Here is a 20,400-nt window from a genome sequence, read left to right on the forward strand (position 1 = left end):
TCGTATTGCCCAATATATTAGACAAAATAAGACATATTAGACGTTAGAAATATCATATTACTAGGCGCACTCGCCTTTTAAGGCGACTTTTATCCTCAATTTTTGTGCGCTCCATGTGTACATCAGACATGTAAGTGTAGGGGATGAGAACATCAAAGTGCCCATTCATAACATCTACGAAACCTAAGTTTTTGGTTTTTTTTTTAATCTCCTCAAGTGCCTGTCCAAAGTCGTACAATGTCAGCCCGAGTCTGTACCGCTAAAGACGGAGTTTCATGCACTAAATAAGCTATAGATGAGAATAAGCAAGCACCATCTCCCCTGATATTTACTACGAGGTGAGGCATTTGTACTCCATCAACATTATTTCCAGAGACATAATTTTGTCTATTGTCGCTTCGTACCTCAAGCCGCAAGTAGTAAGTCTGTAATAAGCGGAATACCGCTACGCTTTGCACTCACGGGATGGAAGGACAATCCCGAACGCTTTTATATAGTAGATTATTGTACCGTACATTTAATTGCACACAACCACTAACCTATGAAGGCACGACCTAAGTAGGAGAGTCTTCAGAGGTGGTGCAGTATCTTCAGCAGGTGCGTTGTTGTCTTCAGTGAAGAAGTACTAGGAGTAGGCAGTGGGTGTCTAGGTGCGCGGCTGAAGAACATCTTGATAGGCAGTTGCTGGCGCTGTCTTTTCATATGCGTGAGGAGGCTTTTGTAGGGTATTGCCATCTTTAATCATATCTAAGACTTTCACCTTCTCCTGGATAGTAAGCATCTTCCTCCGGCGCTTAGTTTTATTGTCAGAAGGCTTAGAAAAAGCAGCACGTTTAGGAGCCATCGTAGGGCTTAGATAATAGTTCTCAGAAAGTGCATGCGTAGTGACGTAAGCGTGTATGAGAAAAAAATCGCGATAGAGTGAAGCCACAAAAGTCGAAGCATGATATAGCGAGGGATCACTGTATTGGTGTTTCTCTGAATAAATTAGACAAAGGTTTTTGATCTTCCCTACAATATTAAAGAATATATATTGGCAATTCTGACTCCAGTTCTGAGCCACCAGTACATAAGTTGTTGTTGTTGTTAATAATAATGGCTCTCAATTTCTGTGTTGTGTAAACGGACAAAGTGCTGCCATTTTACATACATGCATATTTTGGATACTCCTGCTAGTTTACCTGTTTAAATCTAATAGATAACGATAAATGACCTTATTTCATGAGTCTGAAGGTATATGGAGTAAGTCAATAGTTGCAAATATTTAACTGTCATTTTTTTCCTTTCAGTACTTTGTCAGGTCTGGTTGAATTTGACGGCTATTATCTGGAAAGTGACCCCTGCCTCGTCTGTAATAACCCTGAAGTACCCTTTTCAGTGAGTAGAATTAGTTTTATAGGTCTCAGATTTTGTTATTTAAATACAAGTCAAATGTGTTAAACTCTTGTGAAGAAGGAAGTATGGCAATAAAATATAAAAGAATATTTGTAATGAAATATTTGTACCGGCAGCAGGCAGCCTGCTTTTACCATCCCGCACCAACGCAGCTTTAGTCGTATACCAAGTTCTGTTTATCTGGGTATGAGTTGCCTTGAATTGTAAAGGGTAAATAATATATCATTATTTTGGAGCACATGTATTTCATGTGTGTTCCATGTCTACGAAAATCGGGGTAAATATAGGATGACAGGAAATGTGAGGCAAGAAATGTTGAACACACAACTAGACCAGAAACTTTTTTCACGTTATGCTAATAATTGGAAAAATGCTGATGTGAAGTGTGTAATTTGTGACTAAAGTCCAAGTATAATGGCACTCATTTTTTTAACGGCGTTAGGGCTGGTTTATACTTCACGCTCAGAACGCGTACACACCGCATCATGGCTGCCATGCGTTCCCAGTGTTCATTTCACACATCCTCTGAGCAGGTCCTCAAAAATTAAAGCGATGTGTGTGCGAGTTGCAGTACCAGCAAAAAGTCGAGGGGTGCAGTGTGCTAACAGTCGGAACGTGACATCAGAGTCTCTGTTTACTATTTACATGTGACAGAAAGTCGCTATGCGGATCCTACAGGGATCGATGTGCGCGCTTCGATGTTTGATGAATGGGTCTATGTGGTGAAGCAAACTGCCAACATACAGATGCATTCGTGGTGCTTTTATATTCAAGTGTCGCATATTCCCGATCGTAATGACGTGATGCATTTTAAAAGTCTGAAATCTTTTGTGTCGTCTTTTTTTTTTTTTTTTTTTTTTGCAACTTCACAACAGCTACATAATGTACAGTACAGCGCTGTATTTGAGCCACCGAGAAAAAAAGGACTTTGTGAAAACGTGTATTTTCTGATTGGAAATTTCAGCTTTAATCTTGAAATGTCCACTTTAACCTCGTAGTTTACATTATCATTAAAGCAGTCCACCGTAAACATCATCCCAGTTTTTAATTGCTACAGCAAGCAGCAATAGATCACCACACAGAACACATTAAATGAATGATCTTCCAACTCTCTGCACATTTAGAATCTTATATAATATTTTTATATTTATAATATATATATATTTATTTTATATATACTGTGTGTGTGTGTGTATGTGATAGATAGACATATATTATATGCTTGTGCTTCTGCTTGGCCACATCTGCAGTTTTAACAGCCTTTTCAGTGTGACATTTTAGCTTTTTCTAACACAAATTTCTGCACTTGGTGTGACTTCCTGAGTGACAGGAATGTGTCCTGCTATCACGAGCATTGCCTAAAACAAAACTTAAAAGCAATAAGTAAAGGAAAAAGTGTAATACTCAGTTTCTTCTTTTATTATTTTTTTGCCTCACTAAACTGGTGTCCTGTGACATTTTACTTTAATTTTATTTTTTAAGACTGCTTTCATTTAGAAACGAGTATTCATTCATAATCACCCAATGCATATTATGTTTTGATGTTTATATTTTTGTTTTTTTGTAAGTAGTTTTGGGTAAAGTTGTCTGCTAAGTACATATTAAAGAAGCAGTTACCGATTATCATATGACATTCTGTTTCGTTTCCAAAACACCAAAGATTTACATTAACTGAGTTTATCTAAAACCAAACAAAATGACATGACCTAGGTGTGAAAAAGAAACAAAAATGAATTAATGCATTTAACTTACTTTAGCAATTCCAAGAATGTTTTCCAATATTTTTATGTGAATTTCTGGTTGAAAGATACAGTGCCAAATGTGCATTTTTCTGTTTCCCCTTAATTTTGTATTTAAAAAATATTTTGTGAAAAAAGTGTGCCATTTGTTTGAGAGCTGCAGTATTTTTTTGCATCTTTTTAATGATTAAAACATAAGCACACAATCTTTTACTGGAGAAATATAATACAAAATAAAATCACAAACTTTTCTTCATATGTAATGCCTAGAATTCTTAACCCATATTCATATGTATTCAACAAAGTATATTTATATATATATATATATATATATATATATATATATATAAATAAATAATATTTCAGATCTGATTTATTGACCAATTTGACAGCCTTAATTTTACAGTTATTTTTATGGCTAAAAGATGATAAATGCAAGTTTAATGTGCATGGTTATATGTTAATTGACAAACACTAAATGTATTCTTTTTGAAAACTAGAAATTTCAGTCTCAATATAAATTAACAAATTCTACTTTCTTTTGACAGAACATCAAGCTCTCTTCCATTAAGGTGGATACACGTTACACCACAACTCAGCAGGTAGTAAAGCTGATTGGTAGTCATACTATCAGCAAAGTTACTGTAAAGATTGGTGACTTGAAGCGTACCAAAATGGTACGAACTATCAACCTATACTACAATAACCGTACTGTCCAGGCCATCGTAGAACTGAAGAACAAGTAAGCCTTTTCTGATGAGTTTGATAGTTTAGGTACTGCAGTTAGCAGCCCTTAAAGCCGTAATTTTTTAACTGTTTGTTGGTATTTGTTTCACTAGGCCTGCTAGATGGCACAAAGCCAAGAAAGTTCAGCTGACCCCTGGCCAGACAGAGGTAAAAATTGACCTCCCATTGCCAATTGTTGCATCAAACCTGATGATCGAATTTGCAGATTTCTATGAGAATTATCAGGCCTCCACAGAGACACTGCAGTGCCCTCGCTGCAGTGCTTCTGTTCCAGCAAATCCAGGTGTCTGTGGTAACTGTGGAGAAAATGTCTACCAATGTCATAAGTGCAGGTGAGTGTAAGCTGTAAAATGTTTAATTTTCTATGCTTTTGTGGAGGATGCATTTTTATGACAATTATATCTAAATATGAAATGTATTCAAATGCATTTCAAAGTAAGCTCTCCACTCAGTTTAGCATTACTGCTGGCATAGCTGGGTGGCATTGCCAGATATTTTTAATCTCATCTAACCTGACTCTCAAGTTCTAGCATTTTTTGTTGGATAGCTTCTTTTGTTATATAGGAAAATGGACACTGCAAAGGCGGGAACAGCTTATATCAGGTTCCACTGATGAACTCTGCAGTTTGTTCAAAATGCAATTTCGATTTCTCTATTCTCTGAAGTTAGGTTATTGTAAGAAAGTAGTATAGGATTTAAAATAGAATTCTCTGGTAGTTTTTCTTTTCCTCCTGCAGCCTCGTGTAGTGTGGCTCCAAAAACTTAACATAGATGAAAAATGGTGGGATATTTTATTTGATGAGGATTTTGTTCATTTGGGTAATCTAAAGAACATGGTAGTTCAAATTGAGTCTGTAGTTTTTTTTTTGTTTTTTTTTTTGCTTTTCTAAAAGCGTAAATATCAATATATGCATTGATTTAATGTTTGCTTTCTGGAGGGTGTTGTGATCATCCTTTTAGGGAATATTTGGGTGAAAGGCAGAAACTCACCCTGGACAGGAAAAAAGCATTCAAGTTGAGGTTGATGTATGTTTTATCGTGAAAGTGTCCATGAAAGTTGTTTTTTTATTTATTATTGTTTGAGCCCTGAAAATGCCTAAATTATTAACATTGTTTCACTTGTATAGCTTACCATTTTAATCTCTAGAATCCTTGATAAGTGCCTTTGTGATGGATTCTACATCTTCGAAATACCTCAATAATGCCTTTGACCAAGCTTGCTCTCAGTTTCCTCCACTGCAAGGGCTGAACTGTTCTTAATAGTGACTGGCTATACTAAAAGTATTTTACATAAAATATCTTAAGAAAGCCTTGTTGTCCCAAGATCCCAGGTTGCTACTTCTAAAAGGTTTTAACCTAGACAAGCACAAATTGTGTTTTTGCTGAACCTTTTAATACTTATGACTTGGGTTAGAAAACGGCAGCTTCAGTGAACTAATACCCAGAATTTATTCCATTTTTTATGTTTACTTGCAGAGAACCCAGGTAAATGCTCAAATTTAAATAAAATAATGAATTAAAATATAAAACCTAAACAATTCAAATCAGAGCAAGCTTCATATAAAGAGACTTATTGACTTTAGTCATTATAGTCTTTGTTGTTTTAAGCAAGACATAATGCTTGTTCTCTTTTCTCCTCTTGTGATTTCTCTGAAAATGCTTCTCAAATTGTTTCCCTTATACACTGCTTTGTTGGCTGATTGTGCAAAATTTAGCAATAGTTGCATAAACTGAAATTGAACAACTGATAATTCTTAATTGTCTTCCTCGTCAGTGAAGTTACTTTCAGCTAAATATGTTAACATGGTACTGGCAAGTCCCAGACATTAATTTCATGTTGTCTTAGAAGCACATACATAATGATCAGTTTTTCTGAGCTGAAACACCCACTCTCGGCTACTTTATTAGGTACGCTTTGCTAATATCGAGTTGGACCAATTTTTGCCTTCAGAACTGCTGTAATTCTTCATGGCAAAGATTCAAGAAGGTATTGGAAACATTCCTCAGGTGTTTTGGTTCATATTGTCATGAAAGCATCATGCAATTGCTGCAGATTTGTTGGCTGCACATCAATGTTGCAAATCTCCCGTTCATTCCACCACATTCCAGAGGTGCTATATTGGATTGAGATCTGAGGACTGTGGAGGTCATTTGAGGAAAGTGAACTTATTGACAAGTTCACAAAACCAGTTTGAGATGATCTGAGTTTTGTGACATCCTGCAGGAAGTAGCCATCAGAAGATGGGTACACTGCACTTATAAAGGGGTGGACATTGTCCGCAGGAATACTCAGGTAGGCTGTGGCATGTGAATGATGCTCCATTAGTATTAAGGGGCCCAAGGTGTGCCATGAAAATATCCCCCACACCATTAGAACACCACCAAAAGCATGAACCGTTGATGCAAGGCAGAATGGATCCATGCTTTAATGTTGTTGACACCAACTTCTGACCCAACTATCCTAATGTCAAGATTCTTTAGACCAGGCAATGTTTTTCTCATCATCTATTGTCTAATTTGGTGAGCTTGTGCTAATTGTAGCCTCAGTTGCTTGTTCTTAGCTGAAAGGAGTGGCACGTGGTGTTCTCTCACTCTGCCATACCACTTCAGCTTCAATGTCTTGTGCATTCAGAGGTGCTCTTCTGCATACCTCTATTTTAATGAGTGGTTATGTGAGTTACTGTCGCCTTTCTATCAGCTCGAGCCAGTGTGGCCATTCTCCTCCACCCTTTGACCCTCTGGTGTTTTTGCCCAGGGAGCTGCCATTAACTGTATATTTTCCCTTTTCAGATCATTCTCTGTAAACCCTAGAGATGGTTGTGCATGAAAATTCCAGTATATCAGTAATTTCTGAAATGTTCAGACCAGCTAGTCTGACACCAACAACCATCCCACATTCAAAGTCATTTTAATCACCCTTCTACATTCTGATGCTCGGTTTGAACTTAAGCAGACTGCCTTGACAATGTGCACATGCTTAAATGCATTGAGTTGCCTTGTGATTGGCTGATTAGACGTTTGCATTAATAAACAGTTGAAGAGGTGTACCTAATATAGAGGCCAGTGGGTGTATATAAGCTAATAGCAATAGTTTTTTCTATAATTACATTTACATTTGCATATTTTACAATATCCTGTCTCTCAGCCTCCATCCTATGAGTCAGTCATGTTCTTACTTCTCTAGTCCTTCTCTGTAACAAAAATGCACCTACCTATTAAACTCTTAAGTACCTACAATACAGTCTTGTTCAGTTTTATTTACTTAAAAACTACATCTATACTAATAAAAGGCAAAGCCCTCACTCACTGACTTACTCACTGACTCCTCACTAATTCTCCAACTTCCCATGTAGGTAGAAAGCTGAAATTTGGCAGGCTTATTCCTTACAGCTTACTTACAAAAGTTAAGCAGGTTTCATTTCGAAATTCTACACGTAACAGTCGACAACGTACGCCATGTTGAACTTTCTTATTTATGGCCCCATCTTCACGAAATTTGGTAGGTGACTTCCCTGCGCTAACCAAAACCGATGTACATACTTATTTCGGTGGTATGATGCCACTGTCGGCCGCCATATTGAATTTTCCAAACGTCACTAATTCTCCAACTTCCCGTGTAGGTAGAAGGCTGAAATTTGGCAGGTCCATTCCTTACAGCTTACTTACAAAAGTTAAGCAGGTTTCATTTCGAAATTCTATGCGTAACGGTCGACAACGTCCGCCATGTTGAACTTTCTTATTCATGGCTCCATCTTCACGAAATTTGGTAGGCGGCTTCCCTGCGCTAACCGAACCCAATGTACATACTTATTTCGGTGGTATGACGCCACTGTCAGCCGCCATATTGAACTTTCCAACGTCACTAATTCTCCAACTTCCGTGTAGGTAGAAGGCTGAAATTTGGTACTTATTTCGGTGGTATGACACCACTGTCGGCCGCCATATTGAACAACAACAACAACAACATTTATTTATATAGCACATTTTCATACAAACAGTAGCTCAAAGTGCTTTACATATTAAAGAATAGAAAAATGAAAGACACAATTATAAAACAAAATAAATCAACATTAACATCGAATAAGAGTAAGGTTCAATGGCCAGGGGACAGAAAAAACAAAAAAAACTCCAGACGGCTGGAGAAAAATAAAATCTGTAGGGATTCCAGACCATGATACCGCCCAGTCCCCTCTGGGCATTCTACCTAACATAAATGAAACAGTCCTCTTTGGATTTAGGATTCTCACGGAAGGGCTTGATGATGATGATGGTCACATAGACTTCTTCCTTTTAATCCATCCATCATTGTTGGAGCATCATAAAGCTTTGAGTAGGTGGAGGTGGTGCAGGCCACCACCACAAAGAAACCGGAAAAAGAAACAGAAAAGAGAGTAGAGGTCAGTACCGATTTTAGAGCCACCATGAACAGTTATTATGATGAATTGAACATACAGAGTATCAGGATTAAGTTAAATTAAGATTAAAATGAAGTTATAAAAAGGCCATGTTAAAGTAATGTGTTTTCAGCAGTGTTTTAAAGTGCTCTACTGTATCAGCCTGGCGAATTCCTATTGGCAGGCTATTCCAGATTTTAGGTGCATAACAGCAGAAGGCACCTCACCACTTCTTTTAATTTTTTTCTTGGAATTCTAAGGAGACACTCATTTGAGGATCTGAGGTTACGATTTGGAATATAAGGTGTCAGGCATTCCGATATATAAGATGGGGCGAGATTATTTAAGGCTTTATAAACCATAAGCAGAATTTTAAAGTCAATTCTGAATGACGCAGGTAACCAGTGTAGTGACGCTAAGACTGGTGTGATGTGTTCGGATTTTCTTTTCCTAGTTAGGATTCTAGCAGCTGCATTCTGCACTAGTTGCAAACGATTTATATCTTTTTTGGGTAGTCCAGAGAGGAGTGCATTACAGTAATCTAGTCGACTGAAAACAAACGCGTGAACTAATTTCTCAGCATCTTTCAGTGATATAAGAGGTCTAACTTTACTTATGTTTCTTAAGTGAAAAAATGCTGTCCTAATGATCTGATTAATATGTGATTTAAAATTCAGATTACAGTCAACAATCACCCCTAAGCTTTTTACCTCCGTCTTGACTTTTAATCCTAATGTATCCAGTTTATTTCTAATAGCCTCATTGTATCCATTATTGCTGATCACTAAAATTTCAGTTTTCTCTTTATTTAACTTGAGAAAATTACTATTCATCCATTCTGAGATACTAGTCAGACATTCTGTTAGTGAATCAATAGAATCAGGGTCATCAGGAGCTATTGATAAGTACAGCTGTGTGTCATCAGCATAACTGTGGTAGCTCACGTTGAACTTTCCAACTTTCCAACGTCACTAATTCTCCAACTTCCCGTGTAGGTAGAAGGCTGAAATTTAGCAGGCTCATTCCTTACAGCTTACTTACAAAAGTTAAGCAGGATTCATTTCGAAATTCTACGCGTAATGGTCATAACGGTCAACAGCGTCCGCTATGTTGAACTTATTTATGGCCCGATCTTCTCGAAATTTGATAGGCAGTTTCCCTGCACTAACCGAAACCAATGTACATACTTATTTCGGTGGTATGGTGCCACTGTCGGCCGCCATATTGAACTTTTCAACAGTCTTTGTTACTTATGGGCCCATCTTCAAGAAATTTGGTACACGGGTTCCCAACACTAACTGAATCCTACATATATACGTCCATAGCCTGCAGCTCGGTCACCGTGTGAGGTGGCATTGGGTCCCCCATCCCAACGCCTCCCACGTTGTTGGCTGCCTGCCTATATAAGACCGTCCGTTGCTCCGGTCTCTACATTCCCTTCCTTGCTTCGCCACGGGATTCACGTCTCCCTACTGATAACTACAGCCTTTTTGTTTAATCCACGGCTTCTCTGCTGTTTTATTGTTTGTTTATTACAGTTATAGTTATTGTATAGGTATTTTAGACTTACTTTACATTGCTCTGGTACCCATTACCTTTATCATTCCAACCCCCATTACCATGTCTATCGAGGTGATCACTATCGATCAAAAAACTGTCACATATCGAGTGGTTTCCATGCTCGGAGATGACACCTACCTTTTCCATTCTCTTTGTTACATATTGCACGGCCATATCAGGCTCACTCTTGATATCCGGAGGAACATTGTGTCTTATGTATTGAATGATTGGGACACGTTCAAGGTGTGGACTGATGACGGTACAGGAGATAATTATACTACACAGGAGCACTACAAGAGTGAAATGCTTAAGCCCTTCACCTATGGTTCTGCATATGAGTTGATGGCTGCCGCTGAATTGTTCGGTTGTCGCTTTCAAGTGTACCGAAATGGCCAAAAAGTTTACACCTTTCGATAACCGCCAATGCCTCTTAAACATCTTAGATTCACAGGTGACGATTTCAGTAGTGGACACTTTGATGTTTATGAATGTTTAAACTCTCAAAAGCTGGATGTGATTTTATCGATGAAGCCGGTTGTGTGCTTACAACGCTTGACAGATGCCGAATGTCACTTCAACACAACGAATCCTGCAAATACTGTCATAATTGAAACAAACCATGAAACTCAAACCAATTATGACAGCAGCAATCCACGCTGTGAGATTTGAGACATGATTACTGTTCACACGGCCAACTATAAGTTGCATGCTCAAGAGTAAGCTCAGTGCACAGCTTGGTCATGTTACAACCGGAGGGCTGAACTCACAATGTGGTATACAACGAGATCCTTAACAAATAATTATTGGCCTATTTTTCCGCGGTTTAAAAAGGTTAAATTTTCTTCTTAATAAAAATTTTAATGCAGTACTTCGCCGCTGCGAAGCGCGGGTATTTTGCTAGTTTTATATAAACAATCTTATAATAATCCTATTATCCATACAAATTAATGTTATGAGTCTTACTTAACAAAATAAAAAGTACTATTTTTTTACCTCACATGAACGGGCCTTAAAAGGACTGTTGATTACACTGCATCTCCAGTCTTGCCAGTGGTTTAATTCCATTGGTCTACTATCAGAGTGCTGTTGCTGTAAAATTCTGCTTCTTTTTTCTCCTAACTGACTTCATTCTCCTCTTTCTTGTCCACCGCTCACATGGGCTCCAAGGTGAGATGTTTGTCTTGCTTCCCACCTTCATGAACCGATCCATGCAAGGATTGAGACTTCCCAAGGCCTATGGGTTTTTCCGAAGTGAGAGTCTTAACAGACCATTTTTGTCCCTTCTACCTCTCGCCTTGCACAAGCTGTCTGCATAACACGCCTTTGTCTGTACTGTTTCTCTCTCTCTCTCTCTCTCTCTCAGGTCTGGTCTGCTTCTGGTATAATATTTTTAGTTTGGGAAAACTTGTGTGGTCTAACATCATTTTTAACAGTTCTGTAATTTAGCAGACTAATGCAGAAATACATACAATAAGAAACAAAGGTGAATGTTAATCATTAATGATAAACATATCTACCATTTCATCTTAGTGTTCATTACTATTAATGAAAGGTTAGGTTCTCTTGAGTTACTTCCCATTGCATGTATTTTGTGTGCAGTGATCAGGAGGGACAGCGTGTAGATTCTAGGCCAGAAGGTCCAAATTACACAAAAAATAAATTCTGAAGTTGTTTGCATATCTCCAGCACTGTAAGTTAGAAATTTTATCCAAATTTATCCTAGGAATTACACTAACATATACAAGGAAATTGCAAAACCATCATGTTGTTGGTTGCTGCTAGTGCAGCTCCCACTTAAAGCCCTTTATTTGCGCTAGACTTGGTTTTAAAAAAATATTACATTCATAGTGCTGTGTGCTTTAAAATACCTCCTCTTGAGGAAGATGGCATCATGCTTTTATTTGTAATTTTGAATAAAGGTAATACTGGTTTTCAATGACAGGATGTTTAAAGGACTGTTTATTTTTGTTTGTTTCAGTTTCTGCAAAATTTTTGCATGCTTTCATGTTTGTGTAGGTATCTGTTTGTGTAAGGGTCTATTTTTGATCAAATGAAAATGGAATAAAAGTATATGTTTATGTCATTACTGCATTTTTATGCATTTTTGCATTTAATAAACATGACATTAAAGATGGGTGGTAAGTAGTTTTGTGGAAATCTTAGACTGCGAATACACATCTAGGGAGAATTTTGGTTGTGAAACGCTGTGCCTACAGCATTGCTTTTTAAAATCCCATCACTAATTTTCTCCAGTCTGTGCACTGTCCAGGGTATAGCCAAAAATTCAAGCAAAGCTAATCTTTTGAATACAGGGCAGCATTTAAAATGATGTTTCAAAATGTATGGTTTAAGAAGAATACTTGACTCTGTATTTGTGATGTAATTATATTCTATTATGTAGAATTGCATGTTTACGATTAGAATCTAGTCAACTAATCAGTTGACACATTTATTAAAGTTAAGTTGCACTATGGCTAAAAGCTTAATTTCATACGTTGGTCTTTTTATCTTTGTAATTTTAAGCTCTGCATCTGTGTTCTATATTCTAGGTCATAAATGTTAATTTCTGTAAGGTAAGGGGGTGTTATACTTGCAAATCTACAAGTTAGAAGTGGGTAAGGCCTCTTGTAAAGTTAACTGGAAGCCTTATGTATATTAAGTCATCAAGTTCAGACCTTTGAGGTGAAATATTGTCAGTATTTCTATTTTTAATTCTATTTTTAGGAATCATTTTCACTCCACAGTTTCACCTCACCAAAGTTAATGATAAAATGGGAAATGTTTGATTCCAGTTGGTTGATGAATATAGCTAACTGTCACCAGACATACAACTAGAAGTAGAAAATAAAGTTCATTATATCTGAAGACATCATACATAGGCTATGTGTAGATTTTTGTCCTGAAATATTATTTTTGGTCTTTGTTTTATGAGAAAGGGATATTTCTTCAGTGTTTGAAACAGGGCTGTGGAGTCGGAGTCGGAGACAATTTTGAGTACCTGGAGTCGGAGTCGGCAAAAAGTTAACCGACTCCGACTCCTACTAAATTTAAATGGGAATTTAAAAAGTAAGTTGAAATGTCCCAATTCATAAACAATCATAATGAACTACTTCTCTGCTGTAAGAATAAAGCCCAATGCATGCAGTGCATAATGTTACCACAAAACGAACATGTCAAGTAACCATGAAGCATGCTTTTCATTGACTGTATGCGTCACTATATGGGATGTAATGCACAGGTAAGGTGCGGCACCGCTTTCTATTGTGTCGTGTTCTACTGTTACAGGGAACTGTGAACCTAGCCTAAAGCCCCCCATACATTTACAGATGCACTGCCGATTTTTCGGCCGTTCAACGAGTCATCACGCGTCAAACGCCTGAAAAATCATCTGGTGTGTTCTCAGCTCCGTCGGCTCCCCTTCGCTATGCGCTAGTGAAGGAGCCGAGAACACAGATCTCCCTACCTGTCTCCAGCAGAGGCTCGTTCTGCTGATCAGCTGGCCGGTGAGTGACACAATGCACTAAACTTCTGGCTGGCTGACAGAGGAGACAGCCACTGCAGCAGACAGAGGCATCACATTACTTTGGATGGGGGCGGTGGTCGAGATTTTCGGCAAGCTGGATCTGCCAGTCCATGTCGACACCCGCAATCTGCGGCCGCCAATCAATTGCCACGATTGTACATGCACATCGGTCGGTGGCAAAATCGCCCACGGATCGCTGCCTATTTGGGGGCCTTAACTCTCGCTGATAATTAGGTAAATGTTTTTTGCAGGACTAAAGACACTTGTATAAGTGAAGGGAATAAACTTAAAATTTAAACCTGACTATGGGATTCAAACATGATTCATGATTTCCTTTAACTATAACTGTATTCCAAGTTTAATATAGGTTTTCCAGATATTGTTTTTAGTTCATATAGTTAAGCTTTTTTTTTGTTTTAAAAGTTAAAACTACCAAAGAATGTGGTTTGTATTTTTGAACCAATACATTTCCTGTTCCTGATTTTTATGCCTGCTATTACTATCCAGACACTTGTTTAAAAAATAAATAAATAAACAAAACCTTGTTTTCATTGTGTTTGTCTTTAATCTGGCATTATAGTAGAGTGTTGGCTTCCTAGCCAGTAGTTCTGTGGTGAAATGACATGTATGTTGCCTTCCTTTCCTTCAATGGATGTAGAAAATACATTAGCATAGTATATACATACAAAGGAGTCGGGGAGTCGGAGTCGGAGCATTTATCTACCGACTCCACAGCCCTGGTTTGAAAAGACCTACTGTTTTTTTTTTCTTTTTAAAAAATATGTAAGCCATATTTTTTCCTAAAGTCAGATATTAAACTGTTTGTTCATTTCTCTGAGCTGATATATGGAATTAGGCTGTAACCCCAAAAAGAGATACAAAGCAAACTCTGGAATCTGTGTGTTTAATGACGATCTATCTATAAAATTCCAGCTTGAATTTCTAAGTATTCTTATTGAAAATCTTTACAGCTTTTATTTCTTTTGTTTTAAGCATTTTTGTCCTCATCATCAATGTTAATGTATAGTATCATATACAGGTAGGACCTCTGTGCAGTTGTTCAGTAACTATTGATGATGTTCTTTTTTGTTAAGATCTATTAATTATGATGAGAAGGATCCCTTCCTTTGTAATGCCTGTGGGTTCTGCAAATATGCTCGCTTTGATTTCATGCTCTACGCAAAGCCTTGCTGTGCTGTGGATCCAATTGAGAATGAAGAAGACAGAAAGAAGGTGAGCTGATACTATTTGTTGGTAGTAGGTTAGGAAAGCCACAATATGGATGATATACTATGTTGCATCTAAACTGCTGGGTGAATGAGTAAAACGTCCAAGCTGTACGATTACTCCCTGCATGTAAAACACATACTAGTATTTTTACTGCCAGGTGTAAATGCACCTGGAGAGATGTTTATTTGTGATGTGGTACTAAGACTGACATTTCACATTAACTAAAGAATAAATGTGGTGACATTTCCTTTCATTTTCAGTGCAATATAGAAAATATTGCATAACTTCTAGGGCTTAACCGTTTTTAGATTTGAAAATGCTGTTTACGGAATTCATAATGTATTCCTAAAAATAATTTAACTTTTGATATATGCCCTTTAGGCTGTAACCAATATTAACACACTGCTTGACAAAGCTGACCGTGTATACCATCAGCTTATGGGTCATCGGCCACAGCTAGAAAGCTTACTCTCCAAAGTGAATGAAGCAGCACCAGAAAAAGCCCAGGTAACAGACTTGCTTATTTTATTTATTCATTTATTGAGTGAATGAAAGGAAGAAAGTTGTCTTAATGGGAAGTGTTAATCTGGGTGGTTATTGCATTATGTATTCACTACTCCTAGAAAAAAGGACAAGACTTATTTATGGTTTAATATTTTTTGGAAAAGTAAAATGTATTTCGGTTTTAGTTGTAATTAAATAAGCAAAAAAAGACAAATTTACAAAACTGCACAACCCCCAAAAAACATGCTGTGTAGTGTATGTGAATAACTGTTGATGTAAAAATGGCCCTTATCCTTACCTGTGGAATTATAATGCTCCTCTTATTGCTACAGTATATGTTCCTTCATTTTGGTGCTCCATTGTCCTCCATTACAATGTTGTGCATTTTATTCATTAGTAATTCTAAAATTTATAAGTGAGAGGAAATGTGTATTTGTATTATCACTGGATACATGGGCATACCTTGTGATTGACTGGTATCTTGATTGGAGTTAATCCAGCTGTAGCCAGATGTTATGATGAATTGTCTGTAACCATGTAGAGAATTTGTTCAGAATGTGAACATGTGTATATTCCTCAGCTTCACTAGCCAATCAGTTTCAAGCAGGAGTGTTATTGTTGATAATATTTCTTCATGTTTGTTTTTCAGAAACCTGTAGCTGACACCATAACAACAAAGCGACTTTGCCAGTTTAGAAGTTGTTTGTTGTTGTTTTTTTGTCCCCAGCTAAATAATTTATTTAAAATGCATTTAAATATTACAAATTTCAAGTGGTTCTACCTGTGCACACCTGAAGAATGTTTTTTAAGCTTCCACATTTCTAAACTGTGAACTGCTCAATGTGGGAAAACTTCAATTTAGATTTTGAAGAATATATCAAAAAAAAAAAAATAAAACTTAGTGTATGACATATTGAAAAGGTTAGCTGTATAGGTTTTGTGTTTATTTTACCTATAAATTGTGTGTATCCTAATAACAAATTTATAATTGTAGCAGTTTAGTTATCCACATATTGCCATTCTGACTGAAAAATCTTCACTGCATTGTTAACTAAACCATTCATTTGCTGAGAAATCGTTGTACAATTTTTACATATTTTCTTGCTTTGTATCTGCAGGATGACACTGGAGGAGGAACAGGGATTGGCACCACCACTACAAGTGTCAACCGGTATATTCAGCAGCTTGCACAAGAATATTGTGGGGACTGTAAGTCGTCTTTTGAAGAGCTTTCCAAAATTATCCAGGTGGGAACTTGAATTTTTTGCCTTAGGAGACGTATAATGTGTTTAACCCACACCTCTCAGAAGTATAAAAACATAATAACCATGCAAAAAATATAAATTAGGTTAAAGTCACATAATTATAACACAGAAGTTTCATATTTATTAACATTAACAAGGTTTGCCAATACATGTTCATTAATTTTATAATTTAGATTTCTCCTGTTGAAAGCATAGTTAAATTTAGCACAGGCTAATATTGTTTTGTAGTAACCAGAAAAGATGAACTAATACTTAGCAGTCTGTAGTATTACTAGTTTAAAGGTGAAAAATTCAAATCAATAAAGTTTCAGAATTCACATTACATAAGATTTCAACACAAAGCAGAATTTGAAGTTCACTGTTCAATGCAGTTTGTTTTGAGCACTTACTAAATCAATCTTCAGTATGGCTTGTTTCAATCACCATACACACTGCAGTGCACACTCATTATCCCAAAAAGATTTGTTTAAAATGGAAATACCTTTTAGCAAATGTTGTGAAAACCTTCATAGCAGTGGGAATGAGGTGCATGAATATTTTCTGCACCCATTTTTATGTACTGCTGTAGCTGTCTGTTTTTTTCCCCCCCTACTGAAATTAATGTAAAACTGAATTGGGATCAAAAGCAATTCTCATTGTTTACTTGCTAGCTTGATCTGATCTATTACTATTATTTCAAAGGCACTTCATGTTGCTGTTTCTCTTCACATGCTCTCCAGTTTTTGTTTTTTTTTGCTGAAGTGATTCTGAGGTTTTATATTGTTATGGTACCCATGGTCCAAGCAACATCATGTACTACTTGATAAACTGAAATATATGAAAGTAAAATAACAATTTCATGAAAAAATACATTTATTTGAAAGAGGCATGGAAGAGATCAAGTGCCACACTTTGTGCTGTGCAAGGCTGCCAAGTTCTGAATATATGCTTTTGATAATGTTTTGAACATGTCAGATAACATACCTGCCAGTTGTGCAACTTACACTGATGATACATTGTTTTTCTTATGACTTAATTTATACTTGAATAAAAGTAAATTGTACAGGACATTGTTGTGATTTTAATATGCTCCTACTAGCTCAACAGGACTGACCCACTCCTGGAGCAATTTTCCCGTCACTCACTGTGGAACCTTCCAATTTGCCTTACCTCTAGTCCACTGCATTAGCTCACTCTCCCAATCCTACTCTTCTTTCATTCCAAGTTCTCCTCTTAATTTTCTCTTCCAGTTCTCTTTCTCTCTCAACCTTTTTTTCCCTCAACCTTTTTTTTTTTTTTATTTTTTTGTTGTTGAACTTTCTCTAGTTAACCTGCTCAGACTCTCTTTACAATTTGTGGGTGCAGATGCTTTCCTTAATCACCTACAAAGCGTCAAACAGGAAACTGGCTGAGCTGATTGTGTTTGCATGTGAGTGAGCAATCAACCAATATCCCAACCATATAAAGGTAAAATTGTTGTAACGATATTCGTTATAATGGAAAGTATTTTTATGGTCCCGACAGCTTCCCCATATGACACAAGTCTATACAAATCTCGTTACAACGAAATACATTCAGCAGATACTTTCATTACAACGAAGTGCACAAAAGACCTTGAAATGCCTGAATGAATCAAAAAAAAAAAAACATTTTTTGCAGCTCTCGATTGCTGAAAAAGGATGTTGCCAGTGAATTTGGAATTTCGCCATCGACACTGTCAACTTTCTTGAAAGACAGAGCAAAAAAAGTAGAAAAATCTCGGGTTGCAAACGCATGTGAACTGCTGCATTTGAAGACGTCAAAAAAGACGTTTTTATGTGGTTCAGTGATGCTCGTTTAAAAAACATTCCTATTAATGCAGCACTCATTCAAGAAAATGTGAGGTTTGTAAACTCTTTTGGGACCTCCCTCAACCGAAGAGCGTCCCGAAGTGCGATCTCCGCGTCTGTATGGGGCAATAGCAGGCTCACAGATATGCTGTGTGTCTCCGCCAAAGTAAACAGAAAAGATCTCGATGGGTTGTGCAAGGTTAGGAGCACATAAATTGTAAATGCAGATACTGTAACAGGATTACTTGATCACTGACCTGGCCACGATCCTGCCTGACTAACTGCTATGTCTATGTATAGCAGAGTGGTAGATCACGCTACAATAAATAACTGTGCCGTTCCTGTTTCAAGCTGAATAAAGCTGGTTTTGCTAAAGTACTAAGACTAAGCCTCATGTTTTGGGGTGCAAGACAGGGACTTATAGCAGGACCCCGATCTTTTATGATTTGCTTCTGTAGCGCTTCACTGCAGCATTGTGAGCCGCCTCTTGTCGTTCCCCAGCAACGGACAAACAATCTTCCACAGACGCTGCAATCATGCTTCAGGACACACTTCATGTTGGGTGGGGAGTGGGGGGTCTCAAAAGAGTTCAGAAACCTCACAATATGAAGAAGAAATAATGATTCGGCTCCTGAATGATAACTGTGCTGCCCACAACATGCTTCCACATTCAGATAAGGTTTGCTTTGAATATCTCCTACCCAATTGCATCATTCGCACCCTGAAAGTATATTATCGCAAGGAAATACAGAGAAAAATTCTCGTCAGCATAACTTGTAGACAGGAGGAGATTAAAAATAACGCGAAAGAAGCTGTTGAAATGATTGCAAACGCCTGGATACAAGTTAAAGAAAGCACTATAGTAACAAATACAGAATCTTGTTACAACAAAATATTACTTGGGTCCCTGGGAGCTTGTTATAACAGAATTTTGCCTGTACTCAGTGGCTACACAGCTTTCCAGCAACATGTATTCACATCCACCAAGTCTGAGCCATGTAGTCTTTATAAAAATAACACGCTGCCCCAGACCCTCAGCTTGCTTCTCCACATATACACTGTTAATTAATTTGTATTATAATTAAGATATTGGTTTTTACATAACGCAAAATTGTAAACTACAGTGAGCATTAAACATATAAAGTATTACTTGCTACATCAGAACATTTGCTAGAGGAAAAATAGTGTCCTGTTTTGAGTTACAGTATACAATGCTAAGGGGTCTTAAGTTTCTAATAAGCTCATGTGGAAAAGTTTCACCTGATGCTGACTAGCAATCTGTTATCTGGTCCAGGATAATTTTTGAGTCCTTTAGTAAGTACATCTGAAAACATTTTTTGTTAAAAAAAAAAAATAAAAAAAATTGAAAACTCAATTTGTTGTGGGGACGGTATACAAAGTAAATGCAACCTTTACGTTCTGCAGGTGTACTTCCTGCCAAGAAAGCAGTCCATGATCAGGCAAGAAAGCAAATCTAATCCTGTAATTCTGAAGAATGTATTTTGTCATAATATCATTCACCTTTTAAAATGATTATGTTGGCCATTTGGGGTTGATCAGAATACTGACTTGGAGTTTTTTTTTCGTTTACAGAAGGTACTTGCTTCCCGAAAAGAGCTACTAGAATATGATTTGCAACAACGCGAGGCTGCTACCAAGTCTTCGCGAACCACAGCACAACCCACTTTCACTGCCAGCCAGTATCGCTCACTTTCTGTGCTCAGCTGTGGGCACACCTCTTCTACCAAATGCTATGGCTGTGCCTCAGCTGTCACAGAGCACTGCATTACTTTGCTTCGTGCCTTGACTACTAATAGTGCTATTCGGCAAATCCTGGTACTGCAAGGCCTCATCAAAGAATTGTTTGAGTACAACCTGCGCCGTGGAACATCTGCCATGCGAGAGGAGGTGCGCCAGCTGATGTGCCTTCTTACAAGGTATGAGAGGCTTGCTTTATTGTTGTGGATGTTTTGTTTGTCCCTGCTACTGGAGTTTAAAAAGTAATAACTGACTGAAATGGGATGTTTTTTTTTTTGAACAGTTCAGTGTCTTATTTGTTTATTTTTTATGTGAGTTCCTGTTCGAGTCAGAGTAACTGTCTAATAATAAATACTATGCTATCAAATATGCTCTTAATAGCACAAGTGCTGTCCTTCCTAACCAGTCACTATTTGGTATCAGATGTCTCCATACTGTAAAAATTCTGTAGAGACTTGAGTTGCTTTGCAACATGAA

The 20,400-nt window shown here is 37.3% G+C and overlaps 1 protein-coding gene across 10 annotated transcripts in view; it reads left to right on the plus strand.

The window, feature by feature from the left end:
* ubr4 (ubiquitin protein ligase E3 component n-recognin 4) overlaps nt 1-20,400 on the plus strand; it is a 196,896-nt gene that overhangs the window by 129,865 nt on the left and 46,631 nt on the right. For all 10 annotated transcript variants that reach the window (XM_039756137.1, XM_039756142.1, XM_039756141.1 and 7 more), the window contains 7 exons: nt 1,290-1,377; nt 3,683-3,876; nt 3,974-4,213; nt 14,453-14,591; nt 14,970-15,095; nt 16,211-16,339; nt 19,759-20,102. In XM_039756137.1, the coding sequence (XP_039612071.1) occupies nt 1,290-1,377; nt 3,683-3,876; nt 3,974-4,213; nt 14,453-14,591; nt 14,970-15,095; nt 16,211-16,339; nt 19,759-20,102 (1,260 nt within the window). The remainder of the gene's footprint in view (nt 1-1,289; nt 1,378-3,682; nt 3,877-3,973; nt 4,214-14,452; nt 14,592-14,969; nt 15,096-16,210; nt 16,340-19,758; nt 20,103-20,400) is intronic.

This window comes from Polypterus senegalus, chromosome 6 (assembly GCF_016835505.1).
Source record: "Polypterus senegalus isolate Bchr_013 chromosome 6, ASM1683550v1, whole genome shotgun sequence".
NCBI classification, from domain to species: Eukaryota; Metazoa; Chordata; class Cladistia; order Polypteriformes; family Polypteridae; genus Polypterus; species Polypterus senegalus.